Source organism: Equus asinus, chromosome 15 (assembly GCF_041296235.1).
Source record: "Equus asinus isolate D_3611 breed Donkey chromosome 15, EquAss-T2T_v2, whole genome shotgun sequence".
In the NCBI taxonomy this organism is placed as follows: Eukaryota; Metazoa; Chordata; class Mammalia; order Perissodactyla; family Equidae; genus Equus; species Equus asinus.
In genome coordinates, this window is record NC_091804.1 from 42,060,698 (window position 1) to 42,086,589 (window position 25,892).

A 25,892-nucleotide genomic window follows, 5' to 3' on the forward strand; every position below is an offset into this window, starting at 1 on the left:
GGGAATGCAATTGTCGCCTTGCAAACGGGTTGTGGATTGGCACACCCCTACAAGTTCCCTTCTTATTTAGCCCAGGATGTGGAATCTTCTGGAAAATGAGCAGGAACAGAAGCCACCTATCTGTACAGCTTCTTCCTGTCCATGGTTTTCTATATTTATTCTCTCTCCACATGTAAAGTCAGGCTAAGATGAGAAGGTAGCTGAATTCTTGCCATGCATCTATGGAGTGTTTAGGCAGAGGTTGGCAAACTATGGCCAGTGGAAAAGTTGTCTTGGAACACAACCACACCCATTTGTGAGCAGATTCTTCGTGGCTGCTCTTGCGCAGCAAAGCAGAGCCGAATCCTTACACAGCACAAAAGCAGCCATATACAAGACAAGCGGGCGTGGCTGCGTTCCAATGCAACTTTATCTCTGGACACTCAGATCTGAATTTCATGTAATTCTGACACATCCCAAAATATGACTATTCTTTTGATTTTTTTTTTGTCAACCATTTAAAAATGTGAAATCATGCTCAGCTTGCAACCCTTCCAAAATCAGGCAGGGGGATAGATTTGGCCCGTGGGTCCCAGTTTGCCACCCTGATTTAAGGGGTTGTTGACAAACATCAGGGTCTCTTGGTTCTTGACTCAATCGCAGCATTGCAAGGTGTCAGCATCCTCCTGGGAGAAAGCAGAGCCAGGGTCCAGCTGTAACTGGTCCCTCCCTCTGCCTTCTGGTTGCCTGAATGCGTGTCCTCCCACAAGCGATGCGATCCCTTTCAGTTCTCAGAGCCTGGAGTCTGAGCTCTTTGAAGGAAGGGCATGCCTGTTCACCCCGGGATCTCCAGCATTCAGCACAGAGCCCAACATCTAGCTGGTACTCAAACCACATTAGCGGAGAGAAGAAACCAAGGAATGTAGGAAAGACAGAGCATCTTTTGTGCCATTCTCAAGTCAGTCTCTAATATTGTTAATGCTTATGACAAGATAAAACCATTACTTACTAGCAAAATGAATAATTAACCATTTCTCAAAACCTAGTGGGATGGACAAGAAGGAAGCCTGGGAGCGATGAGCACCTATGAGTGATGCATCTAAATGACTTCTTGAAATGCAGAGCCCACAGCCCCCACTCTGCAACATTGCCATCGATTTCCAAATGAGTTGAGGCCATTTCCTGACAGTTTGGGGGAAAAGGGCCAAACCGTTAGGTTCCTAGCCTGTCTTCAGCGTTTTACAATTAAGAGCTGGCCTTGTTTAAAGCTCCAGCTGTCATTACCTTGAATATTGAGAGAGGCCACTTTGATCCAAATGGAATCTGACTGCCTGATACAACCCAAAGTTAAGCTGCTTCCAGACGCATCATTCACTCTGTAGATCACCCAGGCCACTGATGTCTGTTTCAACTGAGCAGCGGGCTGTTCTCACAATGGCGCAATGGAGAGCTGATGTTGCATGAACTTTTCTGCTGTTGTTTCTTTTCCAGCTGACAGCTTCGCCCTGCACCCTGGGCCTGCCTGTTCATCTCACGGGGATGGTCCCTGATTTCCCTCTCTTGCGATTAGCCTGGGCAATGATTGGGATAATTTAGGACGAGCACCGCCTGATCATCTGTACTGTTACGACAAATAAAACATTTTAATATGAGCAGTCACTGCGTGTTTACTGTATCATATTGCTGAGAGCTGAACGGATGCCAAACACTGTAACACGAGGGGGGATGTGAACTCCAGAATGATGACACTAATAAGGAAATTACAAAGGGCCCAACAAATGGCATTTGTGTTAAATCAATAATGCTCTGTTTGGTTTTTTTAATTCTAATCTTTCTTCGAAAAAAAAAATTATCTTTCTAAACAGTTGGCGATTCCTATGCTTGTTCGTCTTCCTGAACATAATTAAAAACATGTTGTGGCGTCTACTTAAGACATCAACTTTCCCAAGGCTGTCTCGTCCACTGCGTTTTAAACAAAGACACTTGTTTTGGCATTGTGCCCTTAATTAATCATTTGAGGCTTTGTTGCTGTACCAAAAAAAAGTGTCTTTGTTTAATGATTCATCACAAGCCCAATTTCCGTAGAACTTAATCAAAGACAGAACCAAACCAACTTACAAAAATAATAATAATAATAATGTAGGCCTTGTTCTCAGGATGTTATTTGATGAAAGAAATAGTGGTATATAACACCCTGTAAATAGAGGCTGCTTAGGAATTCTTTCATGGGGATGAGATGGACCCTTTGCTTCCGGAGTTGAGAATGGAAGCCCTTTATCGAGAAAACAGAACCTCTGATGATTCAATGAATGTCATTTAGCTCTTGGGCCTTGCCAAGGAGGAGGGAAAGCCTCGAGTGGCCCATTTGAAAGGGCCTTAAGAATTCACATCTTCCTTTGCAAATGTCAAGGTTCACTCTGAGAAGCAGATGGTGCATCACAGGATAGAGACCCCGGGACTCTCGCTGACTACTCACTCTGAGCCGGCCAGGGACCCTTCCCTACTCTCCCTCTGCCTTGAAACCACTAGCATCCTTCTTCACCAAACTTCGCTCTCCAGGGACATCCCTGAGCAGAATCCACTTAGAAGTCCCTGACATAAGAAAAAGCAAAACAAGCTGAGCCATCTAAATGACACCAAGTCAGGCCTAGGATTTTGAAACAAGTCTCAATAGGATAGTGAAATTACTGGAGGAGGAGGTGTGTCATTTCAATGAAATCGACTTACATAAAGCATCCCTTTCTGAGGGTGGCGTGTGTGACGCCCTAAGAAGGAGTTTTGAGCATTCCGTTATCGTTATCACTTTACTAGTAGGATTACTCGTGTCTAGGATCATCTCTGCTACATTTGTGAGAATTTAAAATGTGCGATGTTGATCGTTGGTACTGTTTTGAAAACACTTTCTTACGAGCTGTAATTCAATGTTCCTTAAATCCTGTTGCTCCGAATCAAATATTATGGTAATTGTCATTTATGGAGCACTTTCTTCATGCCAGGCACTGTGTTCAGCACTTTTGGGGCATCTTCTCCTATGAGATGGGAAGTGCTGTCCCCATTGTACAGATGAGTAAGTGGAGGCCTCCTTTGACCCGGAGTTCTTCTACAGCCAGGACCACGGCCTGGGTCTCCCCTCCACCTCCCTCCACCTCCCTCAACCTTCTTAATGAGATGTTGAGTCCCAGCCAGTCTCCAAACTCAGCTCATCCCAGACTTAGCACGGATTAACGTAAGAGGAAGAAATCATGATCATCTCCCTAAAAACCGTAGGCAGCTTTGGGAGTCTTAGTTCCCAAGAGACCCTGCGTCTTGACTGTGTGGTGGGGATCAGGATACAGTCAGGAAGAGGGGGGCTGTAGAATCTGACAGGCCTGGCCTCAAACCCCAGCTCCCGCTGTGGGCCCCAGGGCACTCACATACCCTCTCTGAACCTGTTTCCTCACCTTAAAAATGTAGCTCATCACAGTACCTACCTCATAGACAGGATTAAATGAACTGATTCAGGCAAGAGCAGTTAACAAAGGGCCCACGCATAATAAATGATAAAACATGGAACCGTTTGTGGAGTGGGCATGTCACCTGAACGGTGATCAAAACATCCTTTTACTTCTTTCTCCATTTAGAATCAAAGGGAGTAAACTTTCCCTGCCCTCGGATAAAACTTGAGCCGCCCAAGACTCCTCTGCTCATTCTTAGGGGAAGGTGGGCTGCAGTTACTGTAAGACTTGACTTAGGGACTCGATTCCAAAGTCAGACCGACCTTTCCCTCCTTTCGCTTGTCAACTCAACTTCAGATCTGTGTTCCTACTCTGGGCTGGAGGCCTCCTGCAGGAAAGCGGGGAGGGGCTGGATTCTTCTTGATTTCCCTCCTCCGGCTCCCCCCACTGCTGATAGCAGCTTCAGCTCCCCCAGGGGCCCCTGGCCGTCTGGGGGGTGAGGCGGGCGGTGGAGAAAGGGACGGACCAAGAAGGGAGTTCCCCTGCTGGGTGGCTCCCAGTCTGCACTCCAGGCCGAGAGTGAAAGCTGACTCTCTTTTTTTTTTTTATTGGGGTCAAATATACATAACACAAAATTGACCATTTCAACCATTTTTAAGTGTACAATTCTGCAGCATTAAGTATATTTATATTGTTCTATAACCATGACTGTCATCTATCTCCAGAAAAAAGCTAACTCTCTATCTCCTGGTGCCTTGGTCCACTTGGGCGGCTGTAACAGAACACCATGGACTGGGTGGCTTTTTTTTATCAGTGGGTGGGGAGTGGGAGGGCGGAGCCTTACAGCGTGTGGTCCGGGCACTCACGCAGAGACCCAGAGAGCAGCACGGGCCCTGGGAGGACTCAGGGGGCAGCTCTTGGCCCCCCGGAAAGCAGAGCAGGTGCCCCAAGCTCCATACTGGTCCTCACGCCTGCCCTGCTCCTGGCCAATCCTGGCCCCGGGGTGACGGTCCCAGAAGAGGGGCCAGGCTGAGGAAATAGATTTATTTCTCACAGTTCAGGAGGCTGGAGTGGGAGGTCAGGGTACCAGCGTGGTCGGGTTCTGGCGAGAGCCATCTTCCCAGCTGCGCATGGCTGTTTTCCCCTAGTATCCTCACACGACAGAGAGGAAGAGGGAGGGGGGGGATCTCTGGGGTCTCTTATTAAGGGCGCTAATCCCATTCACGAGGGCTCCACCCTCATGACCTCAGCACCTCCCAAAGGCCCCACCTCCTGTACCATCACATTGGGGGGTTAGGATTTCAACATACGGATTTTGGGGGGACACAAACATTCAATCCACAACTCCTGGATTTTCACAAGTTATTTGGACGGTTCCTTCTGGGCTCTCTCTCCTGCCATTCTCTGATCCAGGCCCACACCTCCATCTCCCAGGGGGTGAACTGTGACTTTCCGCTCTGCTCCCAAGCGTCAGGGCCCCGTGGCTAAAGGACAACCCACACCTCAGCACCACCCCCACGGGCTCTCTGCCCCTCATGGCCCACAGCAAACACTCACCCTCCCCTCCCCGGACAAATTCTCAGACGTCAGGCTGGTCCCAGCCAGCAGCTTCTTCCTGCAGTGTCACCTGGAGCAGTTAGAAGCCCCCTGTTCTGGGTGGGTTGCAGGCCCCCGCCACACCCTGCCTCAGCTTCCTGGGTGGGAGTCAGGTGCCAGTCCTCTCTGTCCCCCTGAGGACGGCTGAGATGTCTCCTTAACCACTCCCAACCCCTGTCCCAATTAGACTTGCGATTTGTCTTAGTTTGGGTTCCCCCAGAAGTTGCCACTGAGACGAGAATTCCTGATCCGGGGAAACACCAGTAGGAGAATGAGGCAAGGAGCCAGGGAAGGGAAGGCAGCCATCAGGGGACCTCATCACACAGTCTTCATGTGGAAAATGAAGTGTGCGGGCACTCCACCCCACGGAGAATCTGGGTAGCCAGTACAGGACACAGGCCTGTGTTATTCCACCCAAGGGGGAGAAGCCAGGGTGTTTGCTAACCCAGTTCCATCTATGATTGATGGCTGGGAGGTGTGTACACACAGGGGAGGCCAGGGTGTTAATTCCTATTCATTCACCCCTGCAGGGGTACCCAGTGGGCACTGGAGGCCTGGGAAGCCCTGTGGTGAAAGAATGCAGGGGGCCGCCGTGGAGATCCCGCAGGGGATCTTCTTCTACTTTATCTCTGTTGATACAAAGCCAGGGTGTTCCATGTTAATTGCACAAGTAGGTTTGGCCACCTAGAGAGAGGTGGCAGAATGAGATGACCTCAGCTGATCTTCCACATGCCAAATATTCTGTTCATCCAGAAGGAGCCAAGGTTCTCCTTGCTTCTACACACGGTGTAGCCCCTTTGCCAGCAGCCTTCCTCTTCTAAGTCATCCCCTCCCTTCCCCATCTTCTTACACCTTCAGCTAATTAGTGTGACTCAATGGTCAAAAGAGGCTCAGGTGTCCGGCCAGTGCTAAGCACCGTACGAGTAATTATGTGTGTGCTGGTAGGGTTGCCGGGCAGCTACCACCGGGACAACACAGAGAGAGAAGCTCATAGGATGTGCTTGTTCTGCCAGAGGGCAATGAATTCAAGACAGTTGTCACTCAAGATGAACTCATGTGGCTTCTGTGCTGTGCAAAGGGAGATACTCGCACTGTTAGACAGGACTCCACTCTGTTTATCCCGTGAATTAAGAAAGGAAGTAACACTTTCAAAGATGGCACCATGCACTGTTGATAGGAGTGTAAATGATTCCACCTCTTTGGGGGAGGAATTTGGCAGTAGCTGAGAAAATGTTTTCATTCTCTTCAACCTGCGAGTGCCTGGCTGGAAATTTATCTTTTACATGTATCTGGCCATGTCTGTGAAGACACGTGTATAAGGATATTGCCTGCACCTACCGGGCAATGGCTAGAACCGTAGACTCTGATGCCAGACTTACTAGGTTTGAATCTTAGCTCCACCACTTGCAAGTTGTGCAGCCTTGGGCAGGTCACTTCCCCTCCCTATGCCTCAGTGTCCTCATCTGAGAAACGGGGCTGTTAAAGTACCTCTTTCATATGGTACATAGGCGATTAAATGAGTTAATGTAAGTCAAGCACTATTTAAATGTGGGATGTTCTCCACGCATTAGAACTGATATGCATTTTTTAGTTTTCCGTACCGGGAGATTCAAAATAGCCTTTAAAAAGCATGAAGTAAATCCCAACTTGTTGATACAGAACAACCACAAGATTTATTATTTGATGGATAAATCAACTGTTTATAGTATTTACCTTTGTGTTAAAAATAATATATAAATTATATCCATCACAATTGTTTCTCTAAAAAATTATACAGGGGGTCAGCCCAGTGGCATAGTGATTAGGTTCACAAGCTCCGCTTAGGCTGCCCAGCGTTTGTGGGTTCGGGCCCCAGGCATGGGCCTACACACTGCTTATCAAGACATGCTGTGGAGGCATCCCACATAAAAAACGGAGGAAGATGGGCACAGATGTTAGCTGAGGGCCAATCTTCCTCAGCAAAAAGAGAAGGATTGGCAGTGGATGTTAGCTCAGGGCCAATCTTCCCCACACTCACACAAAAAAATTATATGTGTGTGTGTGTATTTATACATACACTGTGTTTATCTATGTAGAAATATATCTGGAAAAATCAGAAATGAGCACTAGGATTGGAGGGGCACTTTTTATTTTTGTGGTGTTTAGATTTTTTTTTTTTTTACCAAATTCTTGTGCTATTTTTTTTTCCAGGAAAAATCTTGTTTAAAAGAAAAAGCCAGGACTATGCTCTGTGGCTAATAGCAGTGGACATGAAAACAGGGCTCATGAACTCATATTTCCACGTGGACCTAGGCTCCCGTGTGGGGCAGATCTGTGGGAAGCCCCGACTCTGCCACTTTCCAGCTGGGTGACCTGAGACAAGAAATGTCACCTCTCTGTGCTTCCTTCTTTTTTCCGGATGAAGAGGAGCAGCTTCTGAAGGGTTTTTAGAGGGCTGATTGCGACGATGTTTGTAAAGTGCCGAGGACAGGGCCTGTCATATATAAGTAGGGGTTATCATTGTATATGGTGGCTGATTTCCAACCCCAAGCTTTAGAAAGGTGGCAGTGAATCAGGACGTTCACTATTGTCATTTATGCAAATTAAGAAGACAACACCTAGAGAAGAAAATATCTTTCCTGTCTCTCTCTCTCTTTTCCTTTCGTCTGTAACATAGCCCATTACCAAAGCCCTGAAGGCTTCTGTTGATGACTTAGACAATAAACACATTAAAAATCAGCAAAATGCCAGGTTGGCTATTGTCTAAGATCCATCTTTTTAGTCCAGTGCACAGCTTGGGAAATGCCTGTGGGAGGAAAAAAATTAAAATATGCAATGATAAAATTATCAATATAGTTGATTCTAGAGAAGCAGGCAATGCAGCTCGTACTGGTGTGCCCTCAACCGTGGCTCAGGCCCCACGGCCTCCTTCCACCTTCTCTGCTCCTTCCTCTGCTCTCCACCCATGCCCATCCCCACGCACCCCCACCCACACAATCTTCTCCTTCACGGGCCTCCTGAAGGATGCTGCCTTTCTTACCCTAAAACTGTTTTTTAGGTAATATACCTACCTATACAATTACCCCCAAATCCATGTAGTATCTTAACCTCATAATATAAATAATAAACAGAGATAAAGTACATTACGGTAAAACAACATGATATATATGCGTGTTTGTATGTCTGTATACATGTACACACACTCAGGCACTACCGTATTAGGAGATATAACAAAAGTCTGGATTTAAGAGAAGTAAGACAGTATTTAACTGACAACTATTTGCATCTTTTAGTTACACTGACATTTTGAAATCAAGGCTAAATAATACATGCGTGTGTGTGTGTGTACATCAACGTGAATCCAACAACTACCATAAGGGCAAGAGCCAGGGAAGGGTTTAAGCAGGGAGTTCACATGGTCCAATTTGCAGTGCAGGAAGGTTACCCTGGTGCCCACATGACAGGCAGACTCGTAGAGACACAAGTGGAGGCAGGGGGCCGTCTGGGTCCATTGCGATCACTGTTAGTGGAAAAGGGATCAGAGTAAGAAGAGAGAGTGAAGGCTCTCGGTGGCCCTGCCAGTGATCCCAGCAGGCACTTCGGACATTTGTTGGAAGTCTGAGTGGTCATCAGGATGGCGGTGTTGGGAAGTAGAGCAATAGAGATTCAAATGTAGAAAGAACACGTGATTTGTTGACAACAGCAGGGGCACTGGACGTAATAGCAATCGCCAGAAAATCTGCTCATCTGGCCTCATTTCTTGGTACAGCATTTGAATTTTATTCACTTGTAAATAAAACCTGGACTATGAGTTCCTTGAAAGCTAAGTCTTTGCTCTTTTTATCTCTACAGCCTCATCATCTAGAACAGGGATTAGCATACCAAGTCTGTGGGCCAAATCCTGCCCACCACCTGTCTGCGTGAATAAAGCTTTGTGGAACACTGCCACACCCATTCATTAGCATGTGACCTGTGCTGCCCTAAGATGGCAAGGTTGAACACTTGATACAGAGAGCCTGTGCCCTGCAAATTCGGAAATATTTACTATCTGGCCCTTTATCAAAAAGTCTGTGGGCCCCTGATGTAGCATCATGCAGAGAACACCGTAGATGCCTCATTGATATCTTCAAATAATGACAGGACTTCCTTTCATCACAGAGAAAAGTAACCCACTGTTTCCTTTTTGGCTGGCACGCCCCTTGAACTACATCCCCACATGGGAAACTTTTTTTTCTGAGTCACACTCAATCTCTCCTTTGGTCCAGTCCTTTGGAGAATCCCTGAACAGCACTGGATTCAGGGGGACCCCTGAAGACAGCAAGCTGAAGCATCTCGAGCAGATGTTTCCTCAACCTTGGCACGATGGACACCTTGGGCAGGGTACTTCTCTCCTGGGGGCTGTCCTACGCATCACAGGATGTTGAGCAGCATCCCTGGCCTCCACCCACTAGGTGGCGGGAGCACCCTCCCCTCCTCTACATGACCATCAACAACGTCTCCTAGGAGGCAGAAAGCTCGTCCCAGTTGAGAACCGTGGCTCTAGAGAGAGAGATTGTAGATAAGTACTGGGGACCACTTGCAAATGTCCCTGAGGATGTTCCCCACATTTAAAAAAAAAAAAAATATTTGACAGGAGTTTACACAGCTTCCCCCTGTAATATATTCGAATTACACAACTCAGCCTATCAGGAAATTTCTGATGGGATGGACCCTTAGCAAGGATGATGAGGAAAGGCCTCACTGTGGAGAGAACATTTAAACAGAGGCCTAAATAACTCTATGGAGCAAGACGCGAGAGAGAAGCCGGTGGAGAGGCCCGGCTTCAGTGTGTTACCCGTTCCGAGTTTGTGTTCTGAAATGGGTGGGGGAGGCCTCTCTCTTGATCGTCTTCATGTTCCCTTTCTTCTGATGTGAGGCGAGGAGCCTTAAAGTGGTCCTGGATTCTCTGAGCACCTTCACGAAACAGCCCTCTTGATTAGCCTGACGCTGCCTGAGGCTCTCCTATGGATTTCCTAATGACTGCAGTCAGTGCCATGACCGAGCGACTCCCAGGTTCTCAAGGAGGTTTCGCTGAACCTGAAGTCTTCTCCTGCCCGTTCCTCCCAACCCAGCCCTGTCCCCAAAGGCATCAACAATAAGACGAGTTCCTCGAAGGGAGTGAGCAAGGCTAGGATGGCTAAGAGGATGTTCGAGTGAGTGAGGCCTCTGATTACCTCCTCTATGGCCAAAATATAACTCTCTGGGGTTATCATCCTCTCTCCTCCGGCCCCTCCAGTCGGCTCCTTTCTTTCACCCAAAGGATGAGCCATCTGTACAATGAACCAGGTTATAGGTAAGCAACAACTTGAGAAAAAAACAGACATGTTGGAAAGTTGCAGCTAACTGTTGGAACGAAGAGGGAAAAATCAATCATCTTAGGCATTTAGGCAGATTTACGGACCCGGATGTTTGTTCTTCTTGTACCTGGCCTCTTAGACACACAGCAGGTGGGAAGCTGAGGCGTGTATGGGTGGGCTCTGGGGTCCTGTAGACATGAGCACGAATCTTGGCTGCCCTGAGTAACTGTCAGATCTGGAGGAGGCCACTTAAACTCTTTGGGCCTTCATTTCTTCCTCTGCAGAATGGAAGGTCTGCTTTGGAGGGTTGCTATGAGGATGAGAGATAAGGTGTGTGTTAATAATAATAACAAAATATCCACCATGCATTGAGTTTCCACTGTGTACTAGACACTGCGCTAAATTCTCAACATAAATATTTCATCCTCACAGTAGCCCTAAGAGGAGGTCCCTTATCACTATCCCCATTTTACAGGTGAGAAAAGTAAGGCTTGGAGATGTTAAACAGCATGTCCAAGTTTGCCCACTTTGAAAGGAGCAAAACTAGGATTTGAACCCAGATTTATTAGACCCCGAATCCTGGCTTCTTAACCACAGGCCCCCCCATGCTGTGGGCCATCAGTAAAATCATTGTCACCGTGTTATGATGCTAGTCATCGGGAGAATAGGAGTGTGAGTGAGTGGACACCACTCTGCCCTCACTCCCGACAGACCTGGGCACTGTGAGCTTCGGCTGCTGCCACACTGGGGCACAAGGCTTGAGTGTGGCTGCTACTTGCTGATGTACAGTATCCCAGGACCTGCGAGACACCAAGCTGCTGATTTCCTAAACCCACTGATGAGCTCAATGACTGGTGTATCCATGCAGTGCCGAGCTGTTCACTCCACCCCACTCTGGGTCGCTGCCCCCGTGTAAAGCAAGGGTGCATAAATTTATTCATTCATTCATTCAACTAGCATTTATTTATTAAATGCCCACCCTGTGCCAGGCACTCTCTGTAGAAGAGGATGTAAGATGGACATAGTCCTGCCCTCATGGAGCTCACACTCTGGAGGGGCAGGAAGGCCAGAAAGTAAGACATGTAAGCTGTCTAGGGCCACACAGGCAGAGTCGTGTCTGTGCTGGCAGGAGGGGAGGGGAGGGAGCAGCAGGTGCAGGAAGATGCTCCATGTGAAATAGGGGTCAGAGAAGGCCTCACTGAGGAGTGGGAGAGGGGAGAGAGTGAGCTGCGCAGACAGCTGGGCGAGAACATTCCAGGCAGAGAAAAACAGCAACGGCCTCAGTGGCCCAGAGGCGAGGAGGCCTCTTAGGGAAAAGTTTCGCAGATTGCATTCCTCAGAAAACCCACAAGATGCTCATTAAGAAAATGCTTGTGGGGTCCCCTAAGTTTGCAGATACTACCTTTTGAATATCCCATTTTTGGTGTTTGTATTACCCACTAGCATAAAAAAGGGAAGACTATGAGAAGTCCTGCAGTAGAGTCTCGTTCAGTCCACTCTCACCGCGACATATCTGACTACACAGTCATCCCTTCACGTAACACCTGTTGGCATCCCGCAGAGCTCCGTCTCCATGGGAACCAATTTGGGAAACTCTGGTTTAGACTAAGGGCCCTTTCTCTACAGTGGTGTACAGTTCTTGATTCTCTGTCCCCCTTTGGGTCATCCAAGAAACACTCGTTGAGTGCCTCCTTACTAAGTGTGAGATGCTGAACTCGAACTAGCTGGAGATGGAGCAGTGACGAGACCCACCATCTCCACTTCAAAAGTCACATCCACGAAGCAGGCGCACGCAGGCCAAGAAAGACCAAAGCGTGTGGATACTGACCTCCCTCGGGGTTCAGTGACCCCAACTTTCCAGGGGACAGTTTTGGGGAATGAATGAAAGAGAGCTGTTCAAACCCCTCCTCTTGTCTCTTGTGAGACGCCAGCCCCATATGAGGGAGGTGTAACTGATTCTTACCAGATCCGAGTGGTTTTAAAGGAAAGAAGTGGGGATAAGCCAAAAGCAAAAACGCTCAGTAATTTGTCCGTTCTCAACACCTTCTCAAGAGGAAGGGAATCGAAAACTCTTCAGAGCCCCCCTCACGGATCCGCTTTCAGACACACACCCATATACAACACCCAGCCTTATGCGGCCTCTGAGTTGGAATGAATTGACTTCCACCAGAACATACACACTGGCTGGCTAGGTCTCATTTACCACCTGCAGAGGACTGATTTCCAAAGGCTGGGCTTTCCTCATAACGATCTAGAGTCTAAAGGATACGAAGCAACGCCGGGGAGAGGCACAGGGAAAAACCTTGTTTATTCACTGGTAAAGGTTACTTATTTCAGTCACCTCTGAAGGCACTCACAGTTAGTTCAAAAAAGGAAGTCTCCTTCAGTTTACAGTCAGGACTTCCGGAGCAACGTGACACAGTGTCAAGAGCGTAGATTGGAAGTAATAATACTATACTTATCAATTTGAGTAATTTGAGTTCCTGCTTTGGACCAGCTCGTGTTAAGGGCATTCTCTATGTAACGTCCTGCTGTGTTCTTAGCCCCATTTTACAGATGAGAAAACAGAGGGTTAAAAAGGTGCAGTGGTTTGCCCAAAGTCACACAGAAAGGCATACAGCCGGATTTGAAACCCAACACCGTGCGTTGCCTCTTTGTAGAAAGTACATATTTGGACCTTGGTGCGCTTGAACGTCAGCCCCAGCACTTTCGAGCTGGGGCACCCTGCGTAGATAATACTTTTTTCTGAGCCTCAGCTTCCTTACCTGTGAAAATAGAGATGGCCTTCTCTACAGCTGGGCAAGAGTGCCCTGTAAGCCCAGAGTAGGGCCTCACCCAATTCCACACTCTCTCCTTCTTTCAGAGTTTTCTCTAGACTTCACCGACTGCTTTGTTTAAGAAAATTTTCCAATTTTAGTGTGTTCTGGAAACTACTCTGAGAACCTGCATACATCACCTCGTTCCACCATTTAATCCACACAGCAGCACTGAAAGGTGCATTGGTTCACCTCCTCTTTGACGGGTTAGGCAACCGATGCTTTGAGACAGTCCATAGCGGTCTGAAATGACCATGCCAGCAAGTAACCAATCCATGCTTTAACCAGCGGTTCTCAACCACGGCGACTTTGCCCACCAGGGGACATTTGCATTACCTGGAGACATTTTGGGTTGTCACAGCTTGGGGGATGGTGCTGCTGGCGTTTAGTGGGTAGAGGCCAGGGAGGCTGCTACACACCCTACAATGCACAGGACAGCCCCCCATCCTACTACAAATAATTATCCAATCCAAATGTCAATAGTGGCAAGGTTGGGAAAGCTTGGTTTAAATTCAGATTTCTCTATCATCAAAGTTGATTATCTTGCACCATTTTACTTCCCTAACTGAGAGTTTCTAAACGTCCACCGTATTGGCATTTGGGGTCAAATATTTCTCTGTTGTGGGGGCTGTCCTGTAGGATGTTTAGCAGCATCACTGGCTTCTGCCCATTGGATGCCAGGAGTTCTGTGCCCTCCCCAATTCGTGGCAACCAAAAATGTCTCCAGACATTGCTGATGTCCCCAGCACCCTCCTTGTACCCAGGACTCCCTCTCTTCCTTCCCCGGGAGAGCAGGGGGGCGAGTCACCCCCAGCTGAGACTCATTGCCCTAACCCAAGGAAAATCAGTTTAGCTATGACATCAGAATAATAAAACTTCCCTGGAAAATATTGAGAACATTCTAGATAACCATTATTTAAATACGTAAAAAAAGACCCTACATGCATGTGTGTGTAGATATATTAAATACTTGGGCATGTCTGGCAGAAAGAAGTATTATCTCTCATGATTTCCTGCCATAGTATTGTTGGGGCAACAAATTGACCAACCTCTTTATTTCCCGGCAAACATATTATCACTTCCATCCCTCTGGGTTTCAGGGACTATACACCAGAACAGAAATATAGAGCAGTGTTCCCTTTTCTCTTATTGTCAGGGTTCTATTTTTGGAGCTCCATTATTATTCCAAAATGAATTAGATCTTAATCTGAGGCAACGTTACAGGGAGAGGAGCAGCCAGCAGCACCAGAGGCTCCGTGATTGACCCCACAAGGGGAGGCTGCAAATCTCTGTCACTTAGAAAAACTGCCTGTCCTCAGACCCTGGGGCAGCAGAAGGGGTAGGAGAAAGCAAGACAAGCTCTGACATCCAGAACCAGGTGAGTGAGGCGCTCATTTCCCTGGAAGGAAGCCCGTCCTTCTCCAACAAACTAAAAATTTACGTCTGAAAAACCTGAGGTATCTTCACTGGTGTTCATTGATTAAAAAGGTCCTTACAACGAAATAGTATTCAGCCGTGAGAAAGAAGGCACTTCTGCCGTTGCTGACAACATAGATGTAGCTGGAGGACGTTGTGGGAGGTGAAATACGCCAGACAGAGAAACACAAATACTGCGTGATCTCACTTAGACAGAGACTCTAAAACAAAGCCAAACTCATAAAACAGAACGGTGGTTACCAGGAGCAGAGGGACAGTAGAAACAGGGAGATGTTGGTCAAAAGGTACAAACTTTGTTAGCAGATGAATAAGTTCTGGTGATCGAATGTACAATATGGTGACTATAGTTAATAATACCGTATTGTATACTCGAGAGTTGCTGAAAGAGTAGATCTCAAGCATTTTCACTACACCCACAAAAAGGGTAACTAAGTGGGTTGATGGATATGTTAATTAACCTGATGTGATAAACATTTCACAACGTATATGCATACCAAATCCTCACAGGAGCCGGCCCTGTGGCTGAGTGGCTAAGTTTGCGCACGCCGCTTCAGCAGCCCAGGGTTTCGCCACTTCAGATCCTGGGCACGGACATGGCACCGCTCATCAGGCTGTGCTGAGGTGGCATCCCACATAGCACAACCAGAAGGACCCACAACTAGAATAGACAACTAGGTACTGGGGGGCTTTGGGGAGAAGAAGAAAAAAGAGAGGAAGATTGGCAACAGATGTTAGCTCAGGACCAATCTTTAAAAAAAAAAAATCATCACATTATACACTTAAAATATATACAGTTTTATTTGTCAATTACACTTCAATGAAGCTGTTGGAAAAAATATCTACGGTTGGAGAAATTGAGGGAAGACTGAGCAGACTTCCCATGATGATATAAAATAGGGATCAGCAAACCTTTTCTGGAAAAGGCTAGACAGTAGACAGATATATGACCTCTGTGGCACCACTCACTTCCGCCATTGCAGTATGAATGCGGCCGTAGAGGGGATGTCAATGAACAGGCATGGCTGTGTTCCAGTAAAACTTTATTCATGGACACTGAAATTAGAATTTTGAAATTTCAAAATTTCATGTAATTTTTCACATTGTGAAATATTCTTCTTTTCATTTTTTGCTCAATCTTTTCAATGTCAATCCATTCTTTGCTCATGAGCCACACAAGAACAGGCTGAGGGCTGGACTTGGCCCACCCACCTCTTCCATGGAACAGGACCAAGGAAGGAAACTCTACTGTCTCCAAAAAACCACAAATTCCCACTTTTCTGTCCTTAAGATGAAGGAGACCACCCTGGATATTTGGAACTTGCTTTGGTTAGCACAACAGGAATTAATCTGCCAATACCTGAACTTCTGGAATGTTCTGTCTTTATAGCATGATAAACGTTGAAGGGCAAACTTGAAGTAACACTGCAGGCTCTTTTCTTTTCCTGCTATGATTTAGTGAAATAGGTGTTTACGGTAGAAAATAACCAATGAATTGGAATTTCTTCCAGACCTCCTGGTTAAAAAAATAAAATAGAGAAGAAGAAAGAAAAAACACTCAGGTTCAAGGCTTTGTAAAAACAGAAAACTCTCAGGTCCCGTGTGAAACAGGATGTGAAAAACATGCCTCCAATTTCCATCTTCTCTCCCTCAGCACGGTCCGGCATCCCAGCTGAGGGGAGAAACGCTTGGCCCAGAACTTCTTGGTGGTTATCAATTCTTCATCAACCTCGAATTAACTTTTTAAAAGGGATTTTTCTGCTGCTTCTTTTTTTTTAAAGTTACTGCGATCACAATTTTCAGATTTTCGACTACTTAAAAAACTTTTTTTTCCTTCCCCCTCTGACGGAGAAGGTCAGTCACTTTAAAGATATAAGAGAATTTGGGAAGAGATTAATGACAAAGACAAATGATGATTTTTATTTTAGCGGAAGTTTCGGTGCGTTTTCTGCCGGGTCCGGGTCCTGATAATAAAGTACACTTGACATATAACTGCGTAAGTTCTTTGCTTTAAAGTTCAACGATGGATCAAAAGAGCGAATTCTCTCTTTAAAAGAAATATCCTACAAGGAAAAATGAAAGGAAGGTTGAGGGAACCTCATACATCCCTTTTGTCTTTTTCTCTTCTCTTTGTGGCCCAGAGACAGAGCATTGAGTGACTTCTTCAGAAAAGAGATCAGTGAAATTGTCAGTTGATTACTTCTCCTTGATTAGCATTTATAAGAGCCCTGTGATACAGTATTTGCATTCCTATTTAGCCGTGATTTTTGTGGGGCACCAATGATTAAACTTGTCATGGAGCTTGATTGACGGGGTCAGATCTTCACTTTCTACTCTTTTGAAATTAAAAACAAATGTGTCAGCTCCCTTCATGGGCCGGAGCGCCGTGAAGCTCGCCTGCCTTGTCATTGCACATAGGTCAGGAATGTTTTAATTTTAGGGACGGATTCTGCTTGTCAAGTAGAGTGTGATGGCGTGCGGTTCTGGAGATGAGATGTGAAGGGTGTAAAACAAAGAAGGGGAAGAACAAAGACAAAGACACTCACATTATTAGACAGATTTAATTAGTCTGAATGGATATTATGCTAGATGAAGCAGTGAGCTGTGAAATTAACCCTTGATTATGGATTGGCGGATCCTACTCATAAAGAGAATCAAACCTTTGTGGGGAGACAAGAGGTGTGATTTCAGTTTTCCCTGCCCTTCTGGGTTGCGTGCCAGGTTCCCGCCCCCACCACCCACCCCTGTCTACGTAAACACCAGAATCTGTGGAAGAAAGCACGGAAGTTCATCTTTAGCTTGTGCAAGCAGGTGTACCTAGAAAAGGAATTCTGTCTAGCTTTCCTCTCCTCAACTTTAGAGAAAGCAACAAGCCAGCAGCGCTTGGATGTGAAGCTAAGGGGCTCACAATGATACCGGTTTCCAAATCCGAAATGGAGGCTACAAACAGCTAAGTCTGAATGAGAGTTGTTTATTTTGAGTATCCGCATTGAATAGCTCTTCAACTGCAGTAGACGATCACGGCCCAGGAATGTCCTTAATACAATCTTCACCTGACATTGCCTGCCTCTCCATGGTCTTCTCCACTGAATCCCAGCTTCATTGTGATTCCCAAGAATTCCAGGCATGTTAGGAGAGGAATAGGAGGCCGAGAGATTTGACCCAACATTGGTGTCCAATTAAGCAAAAGTCACTTATAACTGAGGACTTCAACGAGGAGGGGACAGTTGTGAGTGACAATGCACATAGGAAGGTATGCGGGTCTGAGATGATGTGGCCTTCCAGAAATCCTTTAATTTATCCAGATCATCAAAAGGATATGAACTCTGCTGAGAAAGGCCTTGTCTCAGCTGCATGAACTAATGTCTCTTCTTTTAAGAGACCCAGTCTGGAAGATTATTCCCCAGCACCAATTCCAGGAAGGGGCGGCTCTGCAGGGAGGTGGGGGGATCACACAGCAGAGGAGCGTCTGTTAGGCTGGCCCAGAGTCTCATGTGGAAAGTCAGCAAATTAGGGATTAAGGAAATGGAGTTATAGAATTTGCTTTGCGGTCCATCCCAAAACTCAGCTTCTTATCGGTTAAGGGGAGTACAGCTCTCTTTCTAACAAACTCCCACGACGATTGTGCTGAGGATAAAGTCCGAACTGTGTACTTAAAGTGCTGGAAAGGCATCATGTGTTATTACTATAGCTCAGAGTAGAAAATGAGGTATTAATTCTAAGTCACTTTTCTGGCTCTGTTCTCCAGTTTCTCACCTTGATATATAAGTGGCTCCAGTGTAGGAAACTCCTGGTTCAGGAATTCCCTGAACAGTAGTTTTCAAATGTGGTCTTGGGACTCTGGATCAATTGCAATCAATTGCAGATCATACATTCCCAGTCATTGTTGAAGGCTGAAGGTAGTCAATGAACTCACTGGCATTACACTGGAAGTTTCTGCATGTTAGAGACAGAAGGGAAACTGTAACCCTAACCCTGGCTCTGCTTATGAGAGCGTCACGCACGTGAGCAATATGCTTCGTAGCCAGGGTGCAGAAACTGTGGAGAAGCACTGCTGTACCAGGGAAGGTGAGGGTCCCGTTGTTGGCATGTGCATGGGGTGACCAGACTGTGGGACTCACGTTGCTCCAGGTGAGTGGTTGTATCTCAAGCTTCTTTGGTTTATGATCTCCAGAAAGTCAGACTATTTCTACAGGTAAACACAGCTACGGTTATCACTACTGGAAACGAGGATTGTTTTCTCCCCAAAGATGATGTTTTGTTTCTGAAGAAACTTCTTTCTTAGCCCTAAGTAATAAGAGAGAGAGCCTGCTGTCTCCAAGTTAACCTCACTGAGTTGTAGAGGAGGAAGAGAGCTTAAGAAATCAGCTTATCAGGGGATTCCCAGAACTGAGCATTCCTACCCCTGACCATGCACAGAGTGGTTTAAATGGTACTTGGATGATCTGTTCTTTTTTTTGAAGACAGTTATATATTTGTTTTAAAGAGTATTCAAATGCACATGTGTGTGTGTGTAACAGTGTTTCTCATGGACTTCGTGGGCTGGATCGTTCTCTGTGGTGGGGCTGTCCTGTGCATTGTAGGATGGCCAGCAGCGTCCCTGGCCTCCACCCACTAGATGCCAATACCATCACTGCCCCAGCTGGAACTCAAATGTCTCCAGACATTTCCGAATGTTCTCTGGGGGTCAAAATCACCCCCAGTTGAGAAGCAGTGATATCTATCTTTGACTCCATGGATGTTATTGCTTACAATAAGGCTAAAGAAAAAAAATGTGACTCAAATTAAAGAAAAACATTAAGTTAAAAAGCTAGTAGAAAGAATACAGGCAATTGTGACGTAGCAGAAATCAAGAAGGTTGCATGCGACAGAAAGGGGTTCAGGAAACAGCGCTTTAGTTTTCAATCTACATTTTACAGATGGGGATAACTGACCTCCAAAACATGGGATGGAGCTGATCAGAACCACCCAGCTGTTTGTCCCTGTGTTAATCTCACAAGACAACTCGAGGAAAGCTCTTAACCCAGGGCCCAGCCCATCGCAATAGTAATCATAATCCCTAAATATTGAGCACCTGCTGGGAGACAGGTACTGTTTTAAGCTCTTTACAGGTAGCAACCCATTTAATATTTACAACAACTCTGTGAGGTAGGAATTATTATCATTCCCATTTATAGGAAGAGATAAGGAAATGTGTGAAACAAATTTATGGTGGGGGAGGAAGATGATAAGCCATTTGGTGGAGCTGTGGCTAGGAATATGTGATTTATCATTTATGCTTTCATGCTATAGCTTAAAATATTTCTAAGTTATATACCAATGTTACCTCAATTTTATATATATATATATATGTATGTATTTCTCTTGATGCCTACTATGTGCCAAGTAATAAGCTACACCTGACCCAGAATAAATACTTAATTCATGTCAGCTATTATTATTAGCTATTATTCCCACGGTTTTGTGTGCTGTTACTGTATTTGTAGAGGGGGAGGATGGCTGCCATTTCTGCATATTACTCATGCCAAACTGGAGAATATGTTTTTTCAATTCAGCTTCCAGAGTTTCCTTTCCTGTCAAAGAAAAGCAGGAAGGTTATACCTTAGGAATGGTTTAGGCTCCACACAAAGGACAACTTTGCTTAGGGGTTTGGTTTGATTAGCGGCCAGCCTGGTGGCGCAGTGGTTAAGTGTGCACATTTCGCTTCTCAGCGGCCCAGGGTTCGCCATTTCGGATCCCGGGTGCAGACCTGGCACTGCTTGGCAAAAAGCCATGCTGTGGTAGGCGTCCCATGTATAAAGTAGAGGAAGATGGGCATGGATATTAGCTCAGGGCTGGTCTTCCTCAGCAGAAAGAGCAGGATTGGTGGTAGTTAGCTCACAGCTGATCTTCCTCAAAAAAAAACAGTGGTTTTGTTAAATAGGGATTTTCTTTTCTCTCCATCATGACACCCAGAAGTAGATAACCATGCCACCGGGTCAGTGGATGAAGGATGTTAGAAGGTATCTCTGTGAGTCTCTTGATTGTTGCCTCATAGTCGCAAGATGGCTGCTGCCACTAGACATTATTTCCACATTCAAGGTAGGAAAAGGAATGAAATAACTGTACTAGCCACCTTTGTCCCCATTCTCCAGGGGGTAAATCTTTCCTAGAAACCCAGCAGAATTCCATTTAAACCTCCTCATTCAGAACCGTGTAATTTTGTCATCCCTAGCTGCAAGATCCTGCAATGCAAACATTCATTTGGGCACATTGCCACAGAAAACAAAGCCAAGATTTTATGAGCAAGGAAGAAGAGGGAAATGGATATTGGGGACGCAACCAATAGCATCTGTCCCAAGTACTATTCCAGGGGCAAAGATGCTCTGTCAGCCCTCTTCTCCTTTCCTCCCCAGTCCCTCCTGGTCCAGCAGCCAGCAATTGGTTGAAGATCTGTTTTCCATTGTGAATTAGCATTAATCAATCACCAAATGTGGACTAAGGAAACATGGTTGGCCAAAATCATCCCGAGTGCAATGGGCTATGTAAACAATATTAGATGTTACCATCATCACCACCACCACCACCACCGAAACAAGAACAAGAATGCCCAGTTGGGCACTTACCTGAACGCTAACTGTTTCACATACGCTAGCTCACGTCATCAGCACCATGACCCCATAGGTGTTACCATCATTCACATTTTACAGAAGAGGAAATTAAGTTTGCGAAAGGCAAGGTGGTTCGTTTGAGGTCTCTCCAGTTGGAAGTGGCAGATCTGGGCTTGAACCCAAGCCTGAGGAGCTTCAAAGCCCTCTGTCTTCACCTTTGAGGTGCTAACAATACAACAAGGATTGTTGCCTCGGGGTTAACTCTCCTGAGAAGCAGTTTACCAGCACTACAAGACAGAATAATAGTAAGTGCTCAGCTACACGGTCCTGGAAATAGGTTTTGGAAGAATAACAAGGAAGCCAGTTTTCATGAAGGCCAGATGTAGTCAAGAGAGATGCTTGAGTTGTCCCTTTAGAGATATTTGACTCCATTTCCATGTGTAGTGGTTAGGAAGGTCAGTGCTGGGCTCCCAGCTACAACAAACACAGACACACAAACAGAACTTGGGAAGTCTGGACAGCCACAAAGCAAGCAGAAACCATGTACTCAGCATAGATCTTTTTGGAGTTTGTGGGCATTTTTGAGGTTGCTCGGGGCCCGTTGACAATCCTGTGACCATCTGTCTGGCACCCAGGCTTCAGTGGTTGGCGGTGCTTCGGCTGAGCTGAGAGCAGGCAGATCTGGAGGCACAGCTGCCGAGGAGGCTGAGGGGCCAACTGCTTCTTGGGTGTGTTTGCTCAGGCCAGTCTGCCTAAACCCAATCCAGATTCCCTCCAGGCTGAAAAAGGAGAATGTGTGCTTTCTTTTCACGTAGTATTTCTGAATGCCCGTGAATGTAAAAGAAAGAAAACAAAACCAAAAAGTCCAGGATATGTGATATTCCCAAATCACAAAAAAGACAGGACACTTCCTGAATCAGGAATCCGGCCCTTTCTTAAGGGATTTCCCTGTTGTTTGGAGATCATACTGGTTCTTAAAAAACTTAGATAAGGAAGAAGTTTAATTCAGTGCAGCTCAGTTCGACCCACAATTTCTGAGTACTTACTGTGTGCCAGGCCCTGTGCGAGATTCTAGTGCAAGATACTAGTAGATACAGACAAGTAAAACCAAGAGGGAACCTGATGGCAGAGGAAGCAACAAAGATGTCCCTGAGAGAGGACAAGAGGGTGACATGGAACACTGCCACGATGACCCTTTTCTGATCTACGTCTTTTTTTCTAGAGTCCTGAGCACGTGGTGCAGAAAGAACTTTAAACAAAAGTTAAAAGCTGATCTGCAGGAGAAACCAAAATAAGGGAAGGCATTGCATTATAGTCTGTGGCCAAGAGTATCTATTTGAGAATCAGATTTTCCTAGGATCTAGGCCCATCTCCCCTCCTTACTAACTGTGTGACTTTGGGTGAGTCACTTTCCCAAGTTTCCTCACCTGTTAGATGGGCGTGGAAATACTCCCTACCTCACAGGGTTGCTGGGAAAATTTATGGAGATAATCCAAGAAAAGCCCTTGACACAGTACCTGGCACATAGGAAGCTCTCCGTTAATTTCTGTTTTCAATAATAACAATTATGGTAATGCATTATTATCATCATTGAGCTTCATACGTTGTCTGGAATATAGTAAGCACTTAATTAGAGTTTGTTATGGTTTTTTTATTGCTACCATTAAAGTATTCAACACAGTGTCTGGCGAAACATAATGACTGAATAAGCACCACCAAGATCCTTCTGGAATCCAGAAATGTAAGTGTGAAGCTCTTCCTGTGGGAGACTGATCCTATGGATTCCCTACTCACAATTAATGATGGAAGGTAATGTGCCTTCTTTTCTTTCACCTCCAAGAAACTACCGGAGTCACCCTGATTCTTCCCAAAGTCATGATAAAGGTAAAATTCACAAAAACAAAGCCAGAAGCCCCGAGACTGTCCTGGGTAGGACACGCGCTACCCAATGGTGTATCTACGCTTCTCTACCTGACACCACGTATGACTTACTGAGGTGAAAGATGCGAGGGGTCTGGCCCCATGGTTTATTTCAGCTGGTTTTCCATCCTCTCCGGGTATTCTTGGCCCAATAACTCTGTGTGATCCTGCCACCAGCCGCAGACTTCCCTTGAAATTCCATCTTCGTGCTCTCTTTCTCCTCCTCACCTCCTCCCATATGAAGTCTTCCGTTGTTTCAAAGCCCTTCTGAAACGCTGTCTCCTCTAGAAAGCCTCCCGTTTATCTTTCTTTTCCCAAACTAGAAAAGATACCCCCTTCTCTTGGCACCTATGGAATGTTCTCATGTGACACGTGTCCATCTGTATCTTGATTTAAAATTATGTTGTGTTAGTCACGACTGTGGACCACATGACAGAAAAGTCACTCAAACCAAGTTAAGCACAGAGGAAATTTATTGGCTCCTGTGGAGGTCAAGGGTGTAACTAGATTTAGGCAAAACTGGATCAGTGTTTAGATGGTGTCATTGAAAATCTGGCCTTCCCAGCCTCTCAGATCTCATTTTCTCTGAAATAGCTTAATTCTCAGCCAGGTATTCCACCATGTGGTGACACAGAAACCCCTAGAAGTTCCGGGCTGAGCCTCTCCAAAGAAGAGCTCTGGCAAAAATCTTTCACTGGACTGACTTGGGTCATGTGTCCACCCCTGGACCAATCACTGTTCTGGTCTCCTTTTGCAGGAGAATAGAACACAGGGATTGGCCAGACTGGAATCACATGCCCAGCCTTGTAGCTTGGAAGTTGGGGGAACGCGCCCCGCCAAAGCCCCCAACCTGAGAACAGAGAGGTGGTTCCCCAAAGGCAGATCAGGGTTGTTCCCCAGAGGACGCAACAATTAGCTATGGCAGGTGTAGAATTCCTGCTGATTCATCTTTTGGTACCTCATAGCGCCCAGCTTTTTGTTCCTCATAAAGTAAATGCTCAATAAAATTATCGAATGAATGGGAAAAAAAAAAAGAAATGACGAAACTAAAGAACTTACCTATTGGCTTTGCATATTTCTTCTTCTGACACTTACAGTTATACTGGCCAAGCAGAGATCACACAGCCATTTGAGTATTTCTCCAACTCACTCTTTTAGAGAAAATCTTAGTGAACCAGACATCACAGAGCCTTCCATCTGGAGTCAGAAATTATGCAGACGATACCAATGTTTAATAATCCGAAGGGCCAAGCTCACTATAAAAAAAGAATGTTGTTTTTAGCCTAATAACAGAGAATTCACCATGACCTAGTCCTTGACCTATCGGTATCTTTGCTTCCTAGTCATGAAAAATGGGCAGGATTTCTAGCATTCTTTATGCTTCTTTGTTATTAAAAGCAGGATCAGTTAATAAATAATTACGATGCTCAGTTTCTAGGGAACAAGGAGATAAGGACAGGAACACTTGAGTCTCACAAATTACGTGCTATAGTATAGATTTTCACCCCGAGTGGGGAACAGCCTAGCGTTCTTTTTCTTTCCTGTGGCATAAATTGTTCTAATTATACGTGCAGGATCCTCTATCCCCAAAGATATGAGTTGGAGGCACTGTGTCTGTTCTTTTAACTCCAAGAAGCATTTGCAGTTACGTCTTCCCACCCCCTTGTTTTCAAACTGAATTGTTTCAGTGGTAGCTTGGTGTGTCAGCTTGTACGTCTATAAAACAGTTTTGTACCAGCTGGAGATTCAACATGCTACATGAATACATAACAGTGCCTAACCAAGAAGGTTTGTAATTCAGTAATTAGCTGTAATTAATGAACACAAAGTGAAGACTCATTTACAGTTTAAATTATCACATTAGCTCCTGTCACCCTCTATGTACACAAAACAGCAGGAATTCAATTATTTTTATTCTTCAAAGCTAATTTAAAATTTAAGGGATGCCATTACATGAAATAATAGGTAGGAAATGTAATCGAAATCACTGGGAACAGTTGGCCGTCCTTAGAATAAAAAAAAATGCCATCGCTGACGATTTGGAAATGTTTTTTCATCTGTGAACAGATGAAGGATTGAAATCTCTGCTCTTTTCAGTATATTTAATTTAAAAGAGGAAGCGAGTTTGGTGGTTGCTGAATCTTGGTGCGGGGAGAATCATTGCGCATAATTGTAAAAGCAGTTGATAACTGATAATGCTGTTGATAGTAACAAGATGACAGCCTGGGAGACTCGCATTCCATTATCCTTAATGGGGGCTGAGCCGCCTGCAACTGCCCGGGGTTCCTGGAATTGTCACCCATTTTTGATGCATAACTTCAGCTTGGAAGACGTTACGTCATTGTCACATTGCTGTCGTCCTCAATTCTTTATACTGATATTTGATAAATCTTCTTTAATTCATTCACCGAATATTGATCCAGGCCATTCTGTGTCTCAAGCACAGATCTAAGCACCAGGACCACAGCAGTGGGCAAGATGGGCCACATTCTGGGTCTCATGGGGCCGACATTCCAGTGGGAAGAGACAGACAATAACCAGGGTTTCTCAAGCGTGGCTATGAATAGATTCATGGAAGAAGCTTTAAAAATATACATATACCAGTGTCTGGGTCCCCACTCTGACTAATGGAAGCAAACTCTCTGGGAGTCAGGCCTGGGTATCAGTATTTTTCACAGCTTTCTGAGCGACTCTAATGTGCAGCCAGAGTTGAGAACCACTATGACCAACTAGTAAATCAGCATTCATTGGTGATGGTGCTGTGATGAAAAATGAAGCAGAGGAGTGTAGAAAGGGACTGCGGGCTGC

The 25,892-nt window shown here is 45.6% G+C and overlaps 1 protein-coding gene across 6 annotated transcripts in view; it reads left to right on the forward strand.

The window, feature by feature from the left end:
• Nucleotides 1-25,892, forward strand: part of TSHZ2 (teashirt zinc finger homeobox 2) — a 444,024-nt gene that overhangs the window by 380,735 nt on the left and 37,397 nt on the right. Inside the window, exon 3 of one of the 6 annotated variants that reach the window (XM_070486145.1) lies at nucleotides 8,841-24,682. The exons of 2 other annotated variants lie outside the window; for them this stretch is intronic. In XM_070486145.1, coding sequence (XP_070342246.1) covers nucleotides 8,841-8,950 — 110 coding nt within the window. In that variant the 3' untranslated portion in view covers nucleotides 8,951-24,682. Of the gene's footprint in view, nucleotides 1-7,199; nucleotides 8,740-8,840; nucleotides 24,683-25,892 lie in introns of those variants that run through there. 3 more of the 6 variants (XM_070486143.1, XM_070486148.1, XM_070486142.1) reach the window with 3 other exon arrangements.